Here is an 18,866-nt window from a genome sequence, read left to right as displayed (position 1 = left end):
ATATATACACACACACACACATACATACACAGACACTCATGTGACAGGTGCCATAAATCCAAAAGTCAGAACTCCCGTACATCAAGGGTACATTGCCATTGGTCTGGATTTTCCAGCTATGGTCAAACAAAAGCTACAGGTCAAATATTTCATTCACCATCTTAGGTTGAAGCAGAGGTATAAAAGTAGCATTATAAATTAGATTTAAACCTTTGTCCTGTTAATGTAATTCTCAAATTTATTTACAGTCCTGTTAAGACCACAAACAGCTTAGCCAACACACCGTTAGCAGGATCTGTCCACCATTGTCACTATTTTAGGCTGCTATAAAAGCAATGATACGCAGCCGACACCGGAGTAAGTGTATGTAAACAGGGAGTGGCTCAAAGAGATCCGCAGCACTTAATTTGAAAAAAGGGCGGAAAAATTGTATTTTATGAAAAAATACAGCTAAAATTGTTAGCATGTTGTTCATACATAGGTGCAACAACAATCCAAAATTTACTGTAATTACTTGTTCTGGCACTAGGTGAGATGATAGTGTTAGTTTATTTTGAGTTTTATTAATCTTTCTAGCAGAACTACAAGGTTATGATGTAATTTCTTATTATTTTCAGGAAACAAGAACTGGCCATGTCTCTATCATCATCTTAACTGGTAGAAATGATACCTGTAGTAGCAACAAATACTTAGGTCTACTATAAAGGACAAATGCACTTTCAAATATCCATGTTTGTTCCCCTTTTCTGACCCAAACAACCCCATTCATATCAACCATCCCCTCCAGAGTTTACTTCCCAAACTATAGTGGCTGGAGGTTCCCGTTTACATCCTGTAAAGCGTGCCTGCATATTACAGACTTTTATGAGTTGGTCTCTGCTTGCTTTAGGACACACAGAAGTCTATAGTGCTGTCATATGCAGGTACATCCAGAGCTTGACTGGACGTTAGAGGAAGACTTAGCTGTCACATCTCAATAAGTGAACATTTGTGGAGAGGAGGTTAGGTTTAGGTCAGGGAAGGAGGCAAACATAATTATTATTTAAAATTGCAGTTATCCTTTAAAAGAAATCCGGACATTTCATCAATGATCTTTGGGAAGATGTTCAAAGAATGGTGAAGACCAAAGTTTCTTTGCATTTTATGGGCCTAACTCATTTCCCCAATATACCAGGTCTTCAATGCTCTGTAAGTGGACCAGTGTTGTGCCACGGACCATATTTATTCTACCCTTTACAAGGCAGGTGGAGATGTAGATTCCAGGTTACCTTGGTGGTCAGCTGTAAGGAGGTAACACTGTGGCACCCCTCGCTTTTAGTGGGTGACTGAAATAATGCTTGTATAGGAGGTGACTGCTTCACTTTAGGACATTTTAGAAAGGACCCCTAAGCTTTCCGATGGGATACTTGCTGTGAATGGGAAATAAATGTAAATCCAATAGTAGGAGATATATATTCCATTCATCAAATATACAATGGACAGTCAGGAAAGAGGAAAAAAAAGAGGGAAAACAAGAACAATATAGCAGAGGCACAGAAAGACCGTTTTTATTAAGTAGAGAGTTAGTTGCTGCATTACAGTCTAGTTTTTATTTTTAACTTTTTTTATCTGGCTATTTCAGTTATTTCCGTGCTTTTAAAACCTCTCATGCCCTCATCTATTTTAGGTAAAACTATTGGATCTCAGAAAAGTATAAACCCTTCTGTTCAGACAATTTCCCTGACCATGCTCTCATCTAGCTCACATATTAAAATGATGCACCAGCAGCAGAACTGATATAGCAGATACAAAGTCTATTATATATGGTGATGATTTTAAAGGAATGAGAATAAAATGGCCAATCATAAAGAAAAGTGTTGGATATCTCTAGATGTTCTAGCACAAGTCAGATGGGTGGAAATTGCAGATAAATGAGATCTACACTTGGGAGGAGTGGTGTCAGCTGTAGTTTTCCAAAGCTGCAGAACTGTATAAATTCACCGTCCTTTGAACATTTAGCCTGTGAATTGCCATCTAGATTTACAGCTGCATGGTAAAAATATTAAAAAAAAAAATCAGCAACTGCTTTTCCTGCTTTATAATGTCAAAAAAACAGTATAGTGTAAATGTGATACAGGATTTGAACAGTGATGGCCACGGTTCTTTATAAGATGAAAACTCCTTAATCTGCTGCTCCAACTACTTTTCAGCAATGTACCAGGATTCCTATACAACCAGCTAACAAATGATAGGAAAATTTGGGAAGGTGTTGCAGGCAGTAAATTAGTAGCTTCTGCAAAATGTGAGCTTCTTCAAAAGCAGAAGAAGTAAAAGAGTAAAAAAAAATGTATAAAGCACAGGACTTTCATAATCAACCAATATATTAAATCAAGTCATCGTTGTATACAGAAATAATTTTTAAAATGTTTAGTGGATTTCAGCTGATCAGAGGGTATGAGAGAAGGGGATATACCTTTTGAAGATGTACAGCATTCCCAGTAAGAGCCTGTGGTCCAGTCAGTTCTCTGTTCATGGAAAAGAATCACTGCCTATGTGACTGGAATGATCTCCATGACCACAAGAAGATTGGTAGAACGTGTAAAACATAAAACATCCATGATTGACTAGACCCATACCCCAGAATTTCTCAATAAAGGTCATTGTAGCTGGGGAGACAGACAAATTCTCCACATCTTGACTCCTACAGTTTATATTTTCTTGATCCAGCTCATTAAAGTATATGCAAAAAATCTTCAGTGCAAATATCTTTAAAAAATGCAAACAGCTCGTTTTAGAAGGCTGACCCTTAATTCTTCTGTGTAGCTGTGCAAAAAGACAGATGTAGCCAGTATCCTTCATTGCCAAGTCCTGCAGAGCAACACTGCTGTCATCATTGGTCCACAGGTCTGCCGATGAAAGCCTTGTTTTCACATTATAATGCTCTGAAGCCTCCAGCCACCCAGATGCATGGCTGTCAGCAAGGAGAAGGCTGCTATAGTCACCTATATATTTAAACATTTTAAATCAAGTTCGTTTGCTCTGACTGGGTACATGATCAATGCTGCTGTTGACATGTTGATTGGTAGCACAATAGGTATGAACAATGTGACCATTGGGCAGCCTGGCAAATACCGGTTCTCCGAATGGCTTCCGGCACACGTGGCAGAGCTTCTTCTCTGACAAAACTACTGGCTTTTCCTTCATATTCAACTAAAAATAGTAAAAATCCATCAATATCATCATTCAATCACAGTGAGAAAAAACATTGAACTCTAAACATTAAACACCCCAAAACTTGTACATAAGCACAGCAAGTGTTAGGCCCGTCTATAATAGCAAGTCAAAAAGAACATACCTGAACTTCCAATATTATGTTTTTAAACCCTGTTGTGCATCTATAGCAGCATAGGGCAATTGTTGGACAAGGGTTTGGAAGTTCAAAAACTTTCAAAGTCACCTATACTTAAAGCATACCTAAACTCAGAAATTTCACTTTTCATAAAAAGGGTAGACAACCCTTTTATGTAAGATAAAAATTTTTTTTTTTTTTTTTTTTAAGTGCAACACCTTAAAAAACCAAAAAAAAAGTTGCAGCACCGCCCCCCTAATTTCTAAGCCATCGAGAATGAATGGGAGCACAAAAGCCTCCCAGGATACCAACTTCATGCATCCCGGGAGGCTCTTGGGTGCTCCTTTTGCGCATGCCTGAGCATCTCGGGCATGCGCAGAAGGAGCCTTTTCACGCCAAGAACAAAAATTTGCTGATCTCACGCATGCACAGTGAAATTGGCAAGTTTTTTTTCCATCCTACGTTACTCGATCTCTCGCCTGGGTCGGGTGATGTAGGATGAAGAAACCGGAATAGGAGACGAAGATGGCAGCACCAGCTCTGGGATGACGAGGGACCCAATGCAGGACACCCCCAGATGGATCGGACCTGCTGGATAAGTGTATTTTTTTTGGGCAGTTTTCAGTTTAGTTCCTCTTTAAGTGTGGGATTTGCCACCAACTAGTATTTTCTGGTACGACTCTTGGACTGTTTTAAAACATTTGGCTTCACAACCTAGTGAGTACTGCGCTGTGACAAGAATGCTAGACAGTCCTTTAAGACATTATTTGCTGCAAGCTTGTCAAGATAGGGACAAACTAGGTAGTGGTTCCAGGATCTAGAGGTCAGTCCTAAACCCTGCCCCTTTAAAAACAAGTCAGCAATACCATGTATAGTATTTTCATTTTTAGTCATTTTACATTGACATCAATATACATAGAAAAAAGCATACTACTGTTGTTGATCTAATCTTCTGAAAATCCTAGGTGTTTGGCCCTTATGCTTTTCAAGTTTTTCTATTGGGCATTACATTATGGTAGACTGACTTGCCATAAGGAAGTGCTAAAGGTTTACCCAATCATTTGGGTGAAAGAAAAGGATAATGAAAGCTGGTATAGGTATATTTAATCTTACCTCTAGATGACAGCACACATGGCAGCAGCTTTTACTCATTTTAAAGTGACAGTCTCCTAAATCTGCCCTTACTATACAAATGCAGCATGAATGTGTGTCGGTAAGTATGGACACAAGCATCTACCAGACAAAAACATTTTCTTATTAGAAAATAGTAAGTGCAGGAATAAGGAGAAAATAGCCACAACTATAGTAAATACCCATAAACTGGGGTTGTTTACAACCTGTACCTTGACCTATTTCACAGACAAGCTGTAATATATTTGGTATATACCAGACCAGGTAAAAGGAATAAACATATTTTTGAAATCACTATATATAAGACAAAAAACCCACCTTCTCCTTTTTATAGATGATGTTCTCTGCCTTTGCCAATCCTACTGCCATCTGTGACACCCTTAAAGCATGAACATGTTCCCTCATGGCCCCAGACAGGAATGGTGAGAGAAGCTGCACAGACCATTCTTCTGGCAACAGATGCAATACACTGGCAGCATCAAATTCTTTGGGGTGGTTATTCAGCAAGTCTACAGCAGCCACTATCAAAGTGTTGTCGGGTGTGGATGGATTGAGGTAGGAGGACAGAAGGAGCTGAAAAAGTCTCTTGCGATAAAAAGCTTCCCTGCCCTCAGAGTTCCATACACAATAACTCTCAGCTGCAGCAAAGTCTTTTAAATGATGAACTAAGATATCCAACGCTTGATCATGCTCTTCCAGTTTTCCATGTAATATTGCTTGCTCCATGTGCATATCTGTGCCTTTGATTTTATCTGAAAGAGGAAATAAAGGACAAATCTGAGTGTGTTAGTGAGTGTGTGTGTGTGTGTGTATATATATATATATATATATATATATATATATATATACATACATACACACACACAAATACATACACACAAATATACACCCCATAATCATCTATTAACCCACAGTCTGTAAATTTCCTTTGTAACCGAATGAGCGTAAAAATCTAAAAACGCACTCACCTATGAGAAATAGAACCCGATAAAGGTCTGATTGTCGCAGAAGCTTCTGAAATCTCAGACGCAGATCCTCTAGCTCAGTGTGGTCTGAAGAATCCATAGACTTTAATCTTAAGATTTCTTCCAGGTAGAGCACAGCCAGGTGTGTGTGATACTTTTCCTTCTGGAAGGGAGGGAAAACAATAACTTGATTGCTCAGAATAATGACTTTGGCGTAGACTAAAAGTATAACAAGACAATGGTACAACAAATAGGCTCTCCCAATCAGTGAGAAAGCTTATTGTTGGGAATTGCATATTTGTTGTTCACCAATTTCAATGTTCACCGGTTCAGTGTCTTTTTTTTTTCTTTTTTGATGGCATATCATTGGGGATTTGTCAGAAATTGACAGATGTTAAGAACCAGAAGGAGCAGCCAAGAGCCTCCTGGGATGCGTGACATAGACATCTCTGGAGGCTGCAGCGATCAAAACATAAAAGGGGAGGTGCTGCACCCTTTTCTTTTTATTTTGAAAAAATAATTTATTGAGATATTCAGAGGTTTACATACCAATAAAATGGCATGTTAGCTGCACGCTTTTTTAAACATGCCAATTACAGCTCTTATTTAAGGAAGGCAGCAAATGTTGTACATGCTGGTTATAGTGCATTCCTCTGAAAATCTGAGTAAAATGGGTTGTTCCAGACATGCTAAGAATTTTGTTTAATAGGCTTTTTCTCCCCAACTTTGGAAGTGCAGAAAATGATAGGCTGCTCAGCTAAAATGATCTCAAATGCTTTAAAATGGCAAAAAAAATGCAAATCTACCATTCATATGGATAGAACACTAGCCAAAATGGCAAAGACCCCGCCAATGATCAGCCCCAGGATAACCAAAGAAGGTCTAAAAAAACCTGTGAGTATGGTTACAATTAAGAGGCGCTTATGTGAAGCTATCAGAAAGAAGCCTCTGCAAAGTCCCAGTGTTGCAAAAAAAAAAGACCTGCTGAACAGATTACAGTTTGCCAAAGAACACATTGACTAGCCTTAAGAGAAATGGTGCAATATTTTGTGAACTGATGAAAGCTAGATTGTTGTTTTTCGGTTTATGGGCCACAGACAGTTTTGCCAGATGATGCCCAAACACCGAATTCAAGCCACAGTACACTGTGAAGACAGTGAAGCATAATGACGCAAACATCATGATTTGATGTTGAGCCTAGTTATCACATACCAGTGATCATGGATCGGTTTGAATACATCAAAATACTTAAGTCATGTTGCCTTATGCCTAAAAGAAATGGCAAATGCCCCTTGAAATTGGTGTTTCAACAAGACAAGGACCCCAAACATACTAGTTAACAAGCAACATCTTGGATCCAGACCAACAAGATTGAAAATATAGAGTAGGCAGTCCAATCCCCTGACCCTAATCCAATAGAAAACTTGTGGGGTAACATGAAAAAGCTATTATGAGGATTTTGAGTTTTAATCACCTTTTTTAACACACTGCTATCATTCTGAGCACAGCTGTACGTAAGACTTGGAAAACATGTTCCAGTTTCAACTATGCATCTATATTAGAAAGATGAACTAGTGGTTCAGGGGAATTTGGTAAAAAGCTATTGTAAGGCCTCAATCTGTTAGCAGGAAAGATCAGAGAGGTCTTAAGGCTTTATGGATAGATGCTAAGGCACAGCTGCAGCCAAGCACATCTACACAACATAGGATTGTGAATTTAGAAAGGTAATTTCCAAAAGATAATATTTTGAATTTTCACTAATGAACATTGTTTCTTTGAGAATTAGTCTTGTTAAATATTGTCCCTAAACATACAAGGGCTCATTTGGTAAAGCGAAAGTGGAAGGTTTACACCAATTGCACAATATAATAAACCTCAAAAGGTCACCCATCTATTTTACATAATTCAGTCCTCTGAGGTTAACAGGACAACAATTTGAAGCAAATGTTTAAGTTGTGCAAAACTGACTGATGAAGAAACAAGAAGCCACAGGAATAATCTCTTGGAGAGGCTGGCTTCAATGGTCACCACATTTTAACCTTGTCCAACACTTTGGGGAAGCATTTCATTCACTAAAGGTCAGAGTAAGCTGTAGATATTGAGGGTTTTCAAATCACTGCCATATTTTCAACAACTGGCAGCTATAGTTTTGAAAAGCTGTAATTACTGAAAAATAGTGATTTTATAATTTTTTTAAATAGAGCAAATATATGGGAAAAATTAGTTATACTACTGTGAATATTGTGGATCAATTTATAGTTTCCCCGATGAACAGAAAACAATTGCAAATTGCAATTGAAAATAAAACAAAAAATATGAAAACTGATTTGAGGAAACTTGCACTGAGAAATATATGGGGTTCCATTTTTTACCACTACCTTGGAGAATAAAGACTGTCATGCTAATAACTGGTTTCAATGCTTTAAGTCATTGACAATAAAAAAAGTTTGCAAATCTATAGTTTTGACACCTGAAACATGTTTGTTCTGGAACATGTGTCAATAACTTTCCTTTTCCCCTTCCCATTTTTTTTTGCCCTGGATGACAATCCTTTGACTTTTAACCACCCGAGCGATAACCCTGACCTTGGTTCGGGTTTAAAATAATTACAAATATCGATAACCCCGAACTTTTCTCACTGTATGAAAATACAGTGAGAAAAGTTTGGGTTTATGGATCACTTACCCGGTCCCGCTGCGATCATCTAGCGTCGTGTTCCAGCGTCGTCCTCCAGCGTCGGGTGCCCTCTCCGGGAAGAAGAACCCGGCCGGCGGAGAAGAAGCCGGCCAGCTTCTTCTCCCTCTGTAGCGTGTACGTTGGCGCGTACGATGACGTCAGCGCGTGTGCGGGAAATTCAAATTGAAACTCATTCAAACACATTTTGTATTGGATTGAATACAAACTCCTGTATCCAATCCAATACAAAATAAATACAAAGTATGTAATTTTCTCTCATTTTGTATTGGATTGGATACAGGAGTTTGTATTCAATCCAATACATAATGAGAGTTTGAGTTTTGTTCTCATTTTGTATTGGATTGAATACAAAGTCCTGTATCCAATCTAATACAAAATAATAGAAAATATATTTATGTGGTTTTGTCTATAGGTATGTGACGGACACTAGGGAGGTGTTTTAGAAAAATATATTACTATACATTATACCGAATTATCGCATTTTCAGTAATTTTATTTATGTATTCTTGTTTAAGCTGAATTTTGTGTCTTTTATTTAATTTTATTAAAAGTATTTTTTTTTTTTTTTTTTACATGATTGTGTTTCAAACATTTTTTATATTCATGATATCTACTAGAACCCTGTTCATACATATTTCTGTAAGTTAACGGTCTACAATTTAAAAAAATTTCATGAAAAACAATGTAACGCTTTTGGAACAGAAATCTAGACATCAGTGTAACGCCCAGGTGGTTAAAAGACACTTGTCCCAGTGACAACATGTATAGATTAAAAATTGTTTTAATTCTTCACCAATTCTGGGATTAAAAAGAAAAAATATTTCCACAAATAAATGTATATCCCTCATATAAGATTTTGTCACCAAATATGTGGGGTTTTTTTAGCATGAAGAAAGGTCCCCAATACATGTCTTGCTTGACATGGGTTTTGATACTGCGTGTTCATGTATGGACTGCCCACATGACTGACCATAATTAGGATTTTTAATGGGCGGTTACCTGGATCATCTTTTCCATGACTAAATGTTCCAGGAAGAGGAGTAAAGCCTGCCGGTACTTGCACAGGTGGCTCACAATCTTATCTGGACAGAAACTATTCTGCAACTGTTCATCTAAAGAACGTTTTGTGAAGATCTGGACCCCAATCTGCAAGATGGATGGTAATGAAAAACAGAAAAAAAAATTACATTATCTTTCAATCCTACAAAATATAAACATAAATATCACTGTAAACACATTGTAAACACACTGAAGAGACCAATAATCTCTAAACTAAAAATTATTTTGTGATAAGTGAATATAAAATAAAAACAGTTATAAATCTCTAAACAAACACAGAAAGTACATTTTTACCTGTGCCTTCACCATTATAAAAAAAAAAATCCTTAATCACTTTACTACCAAACTAAACATTTTTATCAGGCCAGACTACAGTTTTATGGTGAACGTTTCTGACTTTACCCATTTAGTGCTTTCAGGATATTATATGATATAAGCACATCATGTGGGAGTTTATTTTAAGCCTCAGATACTGTACATGAGCCTCACCTCCTGTAGGTTACACCTGTACTTACATAGCTGGCAGCTCCTATCTGTCAAAACTGACAGCCAGAATTACTGCACACACAGAAGAAAAGCTGCCTTTGTCAAAATGCAGAGGTCTGACTTTACAAAACACTTGTTCAGAATGATACAAATGTTTTAATACATTGTTACTTCTATATTCACTATGTTTTAAAAATGAAAATAAGATGTGTTCCCATTTAAACTAATATTGATCTTTGATTTAGCCCATCTGCCCTAATTTTCCATTACAATCAGTAACATGATCATCTTCTGTAGCGCTGTACAATACACAAATCATAGTACAAGTACACAGAAAGTGGGGTAGAAAATAAATACATTATAAAGTATAAACAGAAGTGGAATAACAGTGTATAAACACAACATATGTACGGGTTTTAGGGGAAATGCAGGTAATGCACTATTGAACAGCTTGGTCTGTTTATATTGCACACAAGAGGAGATAAACTGTGTGAAAGTAACTAATCTATATATATATATATATATATATATATATATATATATATATATATAGTTATCTTAGGCAATAAAAAAAGGTATTGGGAAAAAAAAAACACATACATTTCTGTAATGGTTTACCAACTTACTCCCACATGTGCACCAACACAAAATTTGTCATTTTTAATTAATACATTAATTGAAAAAAAGAAACTGGGTTGTCCTTCTTTGTCACTAAAGAACTCGCACTGACAGGGAGGGAAAGCACACAGCAGCTAATGCGCTGTGTTAACACAGTAATCACTTGGATTTGTAATCAATGTAATTACAAGGCCGGGAAGCAATTACAAGGCTCCGGACCACTTTCTTGAGATTTCAGCTTCAGATGATAGCTTTGGTGTTAGGTGCTCACAACTCCACATATGCCTTGAACAAGTTATTGAAATTAACAGTGGGCAGGAATATATAAATGTGTCTAAACATGCCCTTATTTTTAGAGGGTGTGGAATTGAAGTGGTTTTAGGACTTTATTATTTCAGGGCTGTGATCCAGGTGATATGTTTTTTTCTATTATAGCTTGATATTTCAGACCACTGCAAAGAATTTTTTTCATCATATATAGGCGTTTGTGAGTTGAATTACTTACAACCTTTTTATCTCAAAGGTAAGCAAGGTCTCCCATAATACAATTAGAGTTTCCTTTTGTCAACAAGTATGATGTAGTTAAAAGTCTCAGTTCGAAATTTTTCTTTTTTTTTTTTTTTTTTAAGGGTAAAAATGTAACACTGCTAGTTGTATTTAGTATTTTCTAAAGAAATACATTCTGCTCTTTCATTATACTAAAGTTCTGGCTATGTTTTGTTTAAAATTTTCTCTACTAATTAGATCAATAGAATATTTTGGAAATGGTCATGGAGATTTTAAACTATTCCCTTAATCTTGTTTTTTTTGATTAACTAAGGAAATAACATTTGAAGCAGAATTATGATAAGAATGAAATGCCTTTCCTTTCTTTGGTAACAGCAGAGGTAACTAGCAATAAAACTTGATTTTCTCATTTCCATTCATGTAATCAATTTGTTCAAAGTAAAATGTACAGATTAGGAAAGATCTAACTGTCCGTGAACATAATATCATCATTAATATTACACTGCCACAAAGGCTGACAGTCTAAACCTAAGCTAAGAACCACAAACCTGCTCACTTTTCTGCAAAACCCAATCCACATACTGCCACACCAGCTGCTGGTCTTTGGAGAAGGTCAAAAAGTCTACCACATACTCAAACAGGTCTGGCCGAGTGTTGTCTTCCAGGTCACCATTCACTATCCTAACCCAGACCTATAGTTAGAAAAAAGGAAAGGGTCAGTGGGTATTGCTTCAATTTACAAAATACACTAAAGAACAGGTAGAACAGAATCTATATTAATATTAAATCTAAAAAGAAACATGGTATAACAGGTATACCAACAATGTAAAAACAGTTCCAACCTAATTGGTTCCTAAGGTTAGGTACTAAGTTATATTACCTTTAACCATATATTACTCATTACCCAGCCCACTGGTTCAGTAGATTGTTCCAAAAGACAATGGTAGCAGTATCTCTCCCCAATCCAACACCAGACATCTCAGGTTCAATGTCACATGAAGCAGCAATTAACTGTGTTGAATCCCTTTACTATCACTATTACCACTTTCCCAAGATTGGCTCAATATTTAGTACCCCCAAGGGTCAATACAGGTAGTGTTGAGGTGATGTAGGTTACCACAATGTACTTCAGTGTACAGCTATGTGCTGTGATTCTGGTGCTACTCATTATAAATAGCACCCCAATGCACTGCAACAAACTCTACAGTAGCAGTCAAAGTACATGCCTAGCATTATAGTGCTTTGTGTCAGGGGAAAAAAAAAGGTGCATTCTCATTAATGGGTTCTTAAAGTGCACTGGCAGCCCATTACTAGGCTGGTTTAACATAATGCAGGTAAAACATACAATAAGCTAAATAGGACCTAATAGGCCCATAAAGAAAGACCTGTCAGAAAAAAAGATTATACCCATAACAAAATATACAAAGCCATATATACAGTAGAGTTTTTCAAACTTAAGTCTACCTGAAGAGCAGCAGCATCTTGCTTGTTATAATGATACAGCAGGCCAAGTGCATAATACCTAAAAAAAAAAAAAAAAAAAAATGCATAATGTTATAAACATTTTACCATTTTAGAAAAACATTTAAAGATGTAAGCAATTATTTGAAAAAAATACTGCATACTGAACAGAATTAAAAGGTATTTTACTAAGAAGTAAGATACCTCACTTTTACTAGCCCTGCTGATTTTAACTATCCCAGCGTCCCACTCCTAGCCAAGACTTTGCTTTTCTCTCTCTCTCAAGCCACAATGCCACACAAACCTATGCAAGAAGCATTCACAGCCATCTCGCAATTATCTTCAATCTCAGGAAATAGATCTATAAAGGTCTTTGCTTGCCCAGTGAATGGAACAGGCAGCATTAAGGAGAATATACATTGTAAAGTATTTTTTTTGTATAAACAAATTGATTTCCACAGACCATCATAGTGACAGGTACTAAAGGAGATTTTGTATTATGCAATTTAGGGTGAAAAAGCTATTTTTCTTAAAGTTTGCATTTAAAAGGCCACATGATTGTACACAGGTTGTATTTAGGTAATTAGTGCTTACTTTTTATGCTTTTCCAGCCAGGCTGCACTATCTCCCACTTCACAAGCATTGTCCGACACCAGAAGGTCAAGTAGGCTCTCATGATTTGCCTCTGCATAAAGTTTTAGCAAAGCCGTGTCCACATCCTGCTGGTAGCCGTTAGCGACCTCTGTACTGCGGATTTCACTTAAATAAGACATGAGAAAACGTTTGCACTTAGAAACCTTCTCCTGGTCCCCTCTGGTGAGCTGATTGAGATCTGCATATTCGTGCAGGGGAGGATGTGTGCGGATAAATCCAGAAGATGATGGCAGCAGGAGGGGGTAGAGAGAAATCAACTCCCGGATATCTAGGTGACTAGTTCTACAATAACCAAAACAATAATTACACATTACACAAAAAAATTATATATTTATTCATATACAGGTCAAATATAAAGAGGTGCAGAACACCAACATACATTTCATCTATATGTTATTTTATTATTTTTTTTTATTAAAATGTGCACATTTCTGACTGCTCCTTATTAGACAAAGTGAATAATATAAACCAATTCAAATATTAATGTTTGCAGTCTTACTGGGATAGAGGCGAAATATATTGTTAAAAATATGTTTCCTGTACAGGAGATAGCCGTAGCCTTTTTGCATGTATCTCAAATGAAGGGATATATTGGGATTAAAAACAGCTGATCCATTCTAAATCTGTTTATTGTAGATTTGTTATTGGTAGATGATGATAACATTGGCACACATTTTCATGCCGATTCCTTCCCAAGCCAACCAAAACCCAAGATACCCATTTATACACATATAAATGTACCCCTTATCCTGAACTGGGAAAATCTAATGTGTCCCTTACCCAGGTCTCTATTGGTCCATCAAAATAAATCCTCATCAAAAATGGCTGCACCTCAGAAGGGGGGGGGGGGGGGGTCCACTCAACTTAGCAGTTATAGAAGAGATTTGCATACACGAGATAAAGCTCTATGTATGTGTGCTAAAGACAATATTTTTTTGTGAAACACAAGGTAATTTAAAATGTAATTCTTGATATTAAGAAAAAAAAAAAAAAAAACAGACAGAATTCTGGTAGCCCAAAAGAACTCCAAACCTGTCGATTGAGTGAACAGAGAAAGATTACCTTCCAGTAAAAAACAAAATCTTGCTTGCCTAGTTGCTACCTTCAATACTCTCTGTATCACTGACCCATAATGAGTAAGTATACAGCTGAGGTGTCCAACTAACTGTCACACAGATATCTGCAGCCCTGTGTCAGTAGTGTGACTGACAGTACTGAAAATGAAAGATCCCCTTTACATCCAGGCCATTGGATTATTTGTAATGAATTCAGCAAATATCAGCTCACATTCATACACCTCTCAGTGGCAGATCTATGTTGAAATACAAAAACATTACTGATAACCATGCTTTTGAAAAAAATAAATAAATAAATGGAACCAAAGCATTCACTATACATACTGTATTTCTGTTCATCATGTACATTTCTCTACATCTTAAAAAACCTATTTCCATTGGTGTTGTGTTTGATGTGATTTAGCCAAACAGAACTTTTTGCATATATTCCAACATTCTGCAACCTCAGAGATATTTCCTCAATGCAATAATAGTAATACTAATAATAAAAATACACAAGTTATACAAATCATTTTACCATGGTATATCTTTAGAACAATCTAGCACTCCTAAAACAAGAACACTCTGATAAAAAAAAATGAATAAATTTACCTGAATAATTCTTTTGCTTCTAAAAACTGAAGCTGAGCAAACTGTATAAATCCAGCCTGCTGCAGGATTCTTCTGTACATAACCTGAAAAAAAATATTTTGCTTGTCATTTAAATGCTAGTAGTCTAGGCTTACCCTAGAAGGGTCTGCAATAACTGCCTTCACTTTTATACTAAAACAAGCAAACTGAAAACATACCTGACGTAATAGAACAGCTAATAAAATGTGGCCTTCTACTATTATAAATAAGGGATTTTTAATGAATGCAAAAAAGAAATGGTAAGAATGTTTTAGTTCAAGGCTACATACACAAGTCAGATGATTCTCATCCCATAATCATCTCAGGGTTAGTATTAGACGAGAATCTGACGTGTGTACAGTGCTCGTCCAACTTCATTCATGGATCTGTTCTTGCGAATCCACGGCGAACAACCGTAATACCAGTGAAAGAGAGAGAGCGCAGAGCGGTGCTGCTCACTAGTTCTCTCCCCTCCCCTCTCCAAAAGGCCGAATGGAGCTGTATGTACATCGCTCGTTCATGCATCTTTTAGTCTTTTGTCCTCAGAAAGGATTGTGAAAGTTCCTTTTCAACCACAATTATTGAACCTGTGTACGCAGCCTTTCACAACTTTTTTTTTTTTTTAACATGAGGCAACCCTTTAAATAACTTTCAAATCTTAAGGAAACCCTGCTATAATTACTATATCTGCAGGTCACAGTATATCAGTGTGGTGGTCAGTGGGAAGAATACCTTTTACATTGCTGGCCACAAGAACTTTATCCTTACAGATGGCAAAAATGATCATTGGTATCAGCTAAACCTGAGATGTCCAAAGTTGCACATGGCTCAAGGAACTGCTAGCAAACTCTAGAAAGTTAGGAAGCCTGGTTGAGAAACCCTGCTCTAATGCGTCATTGCACAAAGGCAGTATAATAATATATTGCATGCACAATAAAAATGGGGTGGAGTCTGAAAGTTTTGAGCCCATTCTACAACATACATGTTTCAACCTCTTCACATTTTATACAACTGGTAGATTTGCTACATGTCTGCGTAGGATGTTTAAAAGCCGAACCTGAAATCTCTCCTTTGGAATATTGCGTCGTGCTCCTTTAGCTAGTACAAGTGCTTCTTCTACCCTCTGGTTTGATAGCAGATCCTGAATCTGTTTTTCCAAAGGTAAGGGGACTAAAACATAAATGCCATTTGTAGTTGCTACAATCACCCGCCCTGTAAAACAAGACAATGTCACTAAAAACATGCAGGGAAAAAAAACATAAAAAATTGGGTATTTTAAATGCTTTCTTGCAGTTTTGTTATTACCTGAAATGATATTTTTTTTTACTTGCTATATGTCTGAAAAGTTGCTAGAAGAGAGAACTATTTCCTAGCAGTCACCTCACCCCTTGCATATCATGGGTAGCATGTTCTCTTTAAATGATGCACATTAGTAATTGGTCATGGTACATACTGTCCAGCACAATAACTGATGCCAATGGCCAATAAAGATTTTAAATAAGCAGCTATGGCCTCCCTGCATGTTCATAAAGGTGCTAAACTATCATAATTTCTATTTTTGTAATTATTAATAAGTACTGCAAATATGTTTATTATATCTGCCAGAGAAGTCTACCTACACAGGGAGGGGCGTTTTTCTAAGATTCAATCAATGCTAATATTTCTGCAGACCTGTTCACTTCTACAATGTTAATAAATATCTCCTGTTGTCCTATTCCCAGGCATGTCCTGTTCTGAGATAAGAGGAAGGAAACAAGCAAATGCTGACAAGATGGAAAAACAGAAGGAGATTAGACTTGCCAAATGTTTAGTCCTAACAATAAAAAAAGTACACAACAGATTTATGTATGAAAAGTAGAAAACAGTTGTAATCAGTAATATTTAGAGTCTTAGAGGTTTTTTGGTGATGTAATATAAAAACACAAAGTTCTTTTTCTTGAATCCTAAGGAGAAAGTGACAGACGATAAATGTGCAATTACTTTTCTTTCAGTCATTTTGTCTATTGCTCACACACGCTTCCCCTTTTCTGTCAGGGATCATGGAGTATGTTTAATTTGCTGACTTTGCGTCAGTTATCATGCAATGCATGAAACTCTGTTCACAGGAACTGCATAAAAACGTGGAGTTTCATGCAAAAGACTGGAAACTTACTCTCTGACATTCCACACATATATAGCCTTATTTTACAAACCCCTTTTACATGCACAATTCAAAACAATTCTCTCACTGGACAAACCTATCTGATGAATGGTCTTAAGACAAAATGCTGCTGAAGATTCTTATAAGCGCACTAAGAACTAAAACATTATCTCCACCTAAATGGAAATTAATTTATTTGAGGTGGAACTGATATTTACAAGTCCTTATAGACTGCTCCATTAATAATGTTAATTTATTTTCTATAGGAAGTGATTCAATAGGAGTGTATAAATTCTATATCATTTGTTAAATCGCTGACTAGGCAGCTAGATTATACTATATGGCCACCATATTCTAGAATATGTACAAACATATATAAAACAGGCCCTTACTCTATAATACAAATAAATGAATTAAACACAAATCACATAGACTTTACACCATTACCTTCAAAATCCTGCAGTATGACGCCTTCTTTGAAGGGCAGGCTTTGTTTCTGCTGCTGGTCTAGTATGCTGTGCACTGTGATGAACTCCTCATCTAGAGCAAGCACATAAGGGAAAGACACTGCCGCTCCAATTACATTCTCAGACCAATGAACTGGAGCGCGCTGGGAGATCCCTGCTACGGTGGCAAACATCCCTGCCAAAGCAACAAAAGGTTAACAGTTTGCATAATTTAAGTAAAAACACACATAGGAGAGCTACAGTTACATTTACATTAAAGGAAACTTGTACTAGAGGAAACTGGCTGCCAAGCTGACCAATAGTTGTAATACTTCAAATCAGTGAGCTGAAAGAAGTGCACTACTTGTTTGAGAACAGTAGTGGCTCCAAAGTATAGAAACTGAAAACGGTCATATCAGGTATGTGGATTTTATAAACCCAAAAATAAAAGCAAGAAAGAAAAAGTTGTATGTTGGAAGTGATGGAATAATCAGTAAAAAGACAGTAACTAAAACTTTGAAAACAATGTGGCTACACCAACAAATCCAAATCAGTCATTGGCCACCAGATTTGTCATAGGTTGGTCATACATGGATCAATAATTCTGTTCAATTGAGAAGTGTTGTTGAATATTTCAATAAACTGACAACAGTTTTGCCTTTTTCTAGATAACAAATAACCTTAGGGGTTCAAAGCAAAAAATTTATGTCAATCCAACAAGTATTTAAACTTATTGGACATGGTGACAACACAAATATTTGTTTCAATCCAAAAAGAAATATATATACATATATGTTATACTCACCTAATCCTCCAGGTCCAGCCAAAAGAAACTCCTGTCTGCTGATTCTTTTAATAATCGGCCTCTTCTGCTCACTGGGATAAGGAAAGAGATCCTGACAATGCCCCGTATTATAATTCAAGATGACATAACGACTGCTGAGTGCCAGGCACAAATAATATCCATCAGCAGCAAGGGAACATGGCTGTTCCGGTGTAGCCACTTCTCGGACGATTTGTACCCGTTCCTGACCCACACTGAAGATCTGTACTGTGCGTCTCTTGGAGGAGATCAAACAGACCTCTACACTGAAGGGGTCATCACTTACTGGGTTTTCATTCAGAGTGAAGCTTAGAACACCCCTAATCTTAGTTCCAGGTACTGGCTCAAAAGAGTCACTGCACAGCAAGGAAATTGTATTATCACACAACACAAGTAACCGGCTGAGGGCAGAGGCAGCTCTCAATTCACATATTGGCTTCTTTACACCTAGCTGTCTCTGGTTTTGTCGGGTGGTAGTAAAACTAGTGTTAGGATAATCCAACTGCTGACCCAGAGGAAGCTCAGCTGATTCAGTGCCATTTTCTTCCACTAGCAAAAGGTGGTGAATGCAGCCATCACTGGTGCCAATGTAGAGATCATGTCCTGAGCACTCCAAACACTCAATCTGTATGCCAGCAGGGAGGTGTTCCTTCCCAGATGCACACACCAGTCTGAATGCCTGCACACTCATGGCCAAGGAGAGCAGAGCCCCAGGGCGTCCTACAAAGCAAAAAGGAAACACAATCAGAAAACTCTACAAAAATTAATAGTCATTTTCGTCAACGTTTATATTATAAGAAATGATGGTGTTTGTGGGATCCTTGCAAAGCAGGAACAAGGAAATTAACAGAGTAGTATTTTAACAT

At 37.0% G+C, this 18,866-nt stretch overlaps 1 protein-coding gene across 2 annotated transcripts in view; it reads right to left on the bottom strand.

Moving 5' to 3' along the window:
• Positions 1-1,522: 1,522 nt before the first annotated feature.
• Positions 1,523-18,866, bottom strand: part of TGFBRAP1 (transforming growth factor beta receptor associated protein 1) — a 24,241-nt gene continuing 6,897 nt past the window's right edge. For both annotated transcript variants that reach the window (XM_072413539.1, XM_072413547.1), the window contains exons 2-12: positions 17,983-18,720; positions 17,179-17,373; positions 15,649-15,803; positions 14,574-14,656; positions 12,847-13,188; positions 12,256-12,313; positions 11,340-11,483; positions 9,121-9,267; positions 5,428-5,587; positions 4,778-5,211; positions 1,523-3,189 (exon numbers count right to left, since the gene is read on the bottom strand). In XM_072413539.1, coding sequence (XP_072269640.1) covers positions 3,004-3,189; positions 4,778-5,211; positions 5,428-5,587; positions 9,121-9,267; positions 11,340-11,483; positions 12,256-12,313; positions 12,847-13,188; positions 14,574-14,656; positions 15,649-15,803; positions 17,179-17,373; positions 17,983-18,691 — 2,613 coding nt within the window. In that variant the 5' untranslated portion in view covers positions 18,692-18,720 and the 3' untranslated portion in view covers positions 1,523-3,003. The remainder of the gene's footprint in view (positions 3,190-4,777; positions 5,212-5,427; positions 5,588-9,120; positions 9,268-11,339; positions 11,484-12,255; positions 12,314-12,846; positions 13,189-14,573; positions 14,657-15,648; positions 15,804-17,178; positions 17,374-17,982; positions 18,721-18,866) is intronic.

Source organism: Pyxicephalus adspersus, chromosome 1 (assembly GCF_032062135.1).
Source record: "Pyxicephalus adspersus chromosome 1, UCB_Pads_2.0, whole genome shotgun sequence".
Taxonomy (NCBI): domain Eukaryota; kingdom Metazoa; phylum Chordata; class Amphibia; order Anura; family Pyxicephalidae; genus Pyxicephalus; species Pyxicephalus adspersus.
Note: the sequence above shows the minus strand (reverse complement) of the source record. Positions and strands in the feature narration are given on the sequence as shown.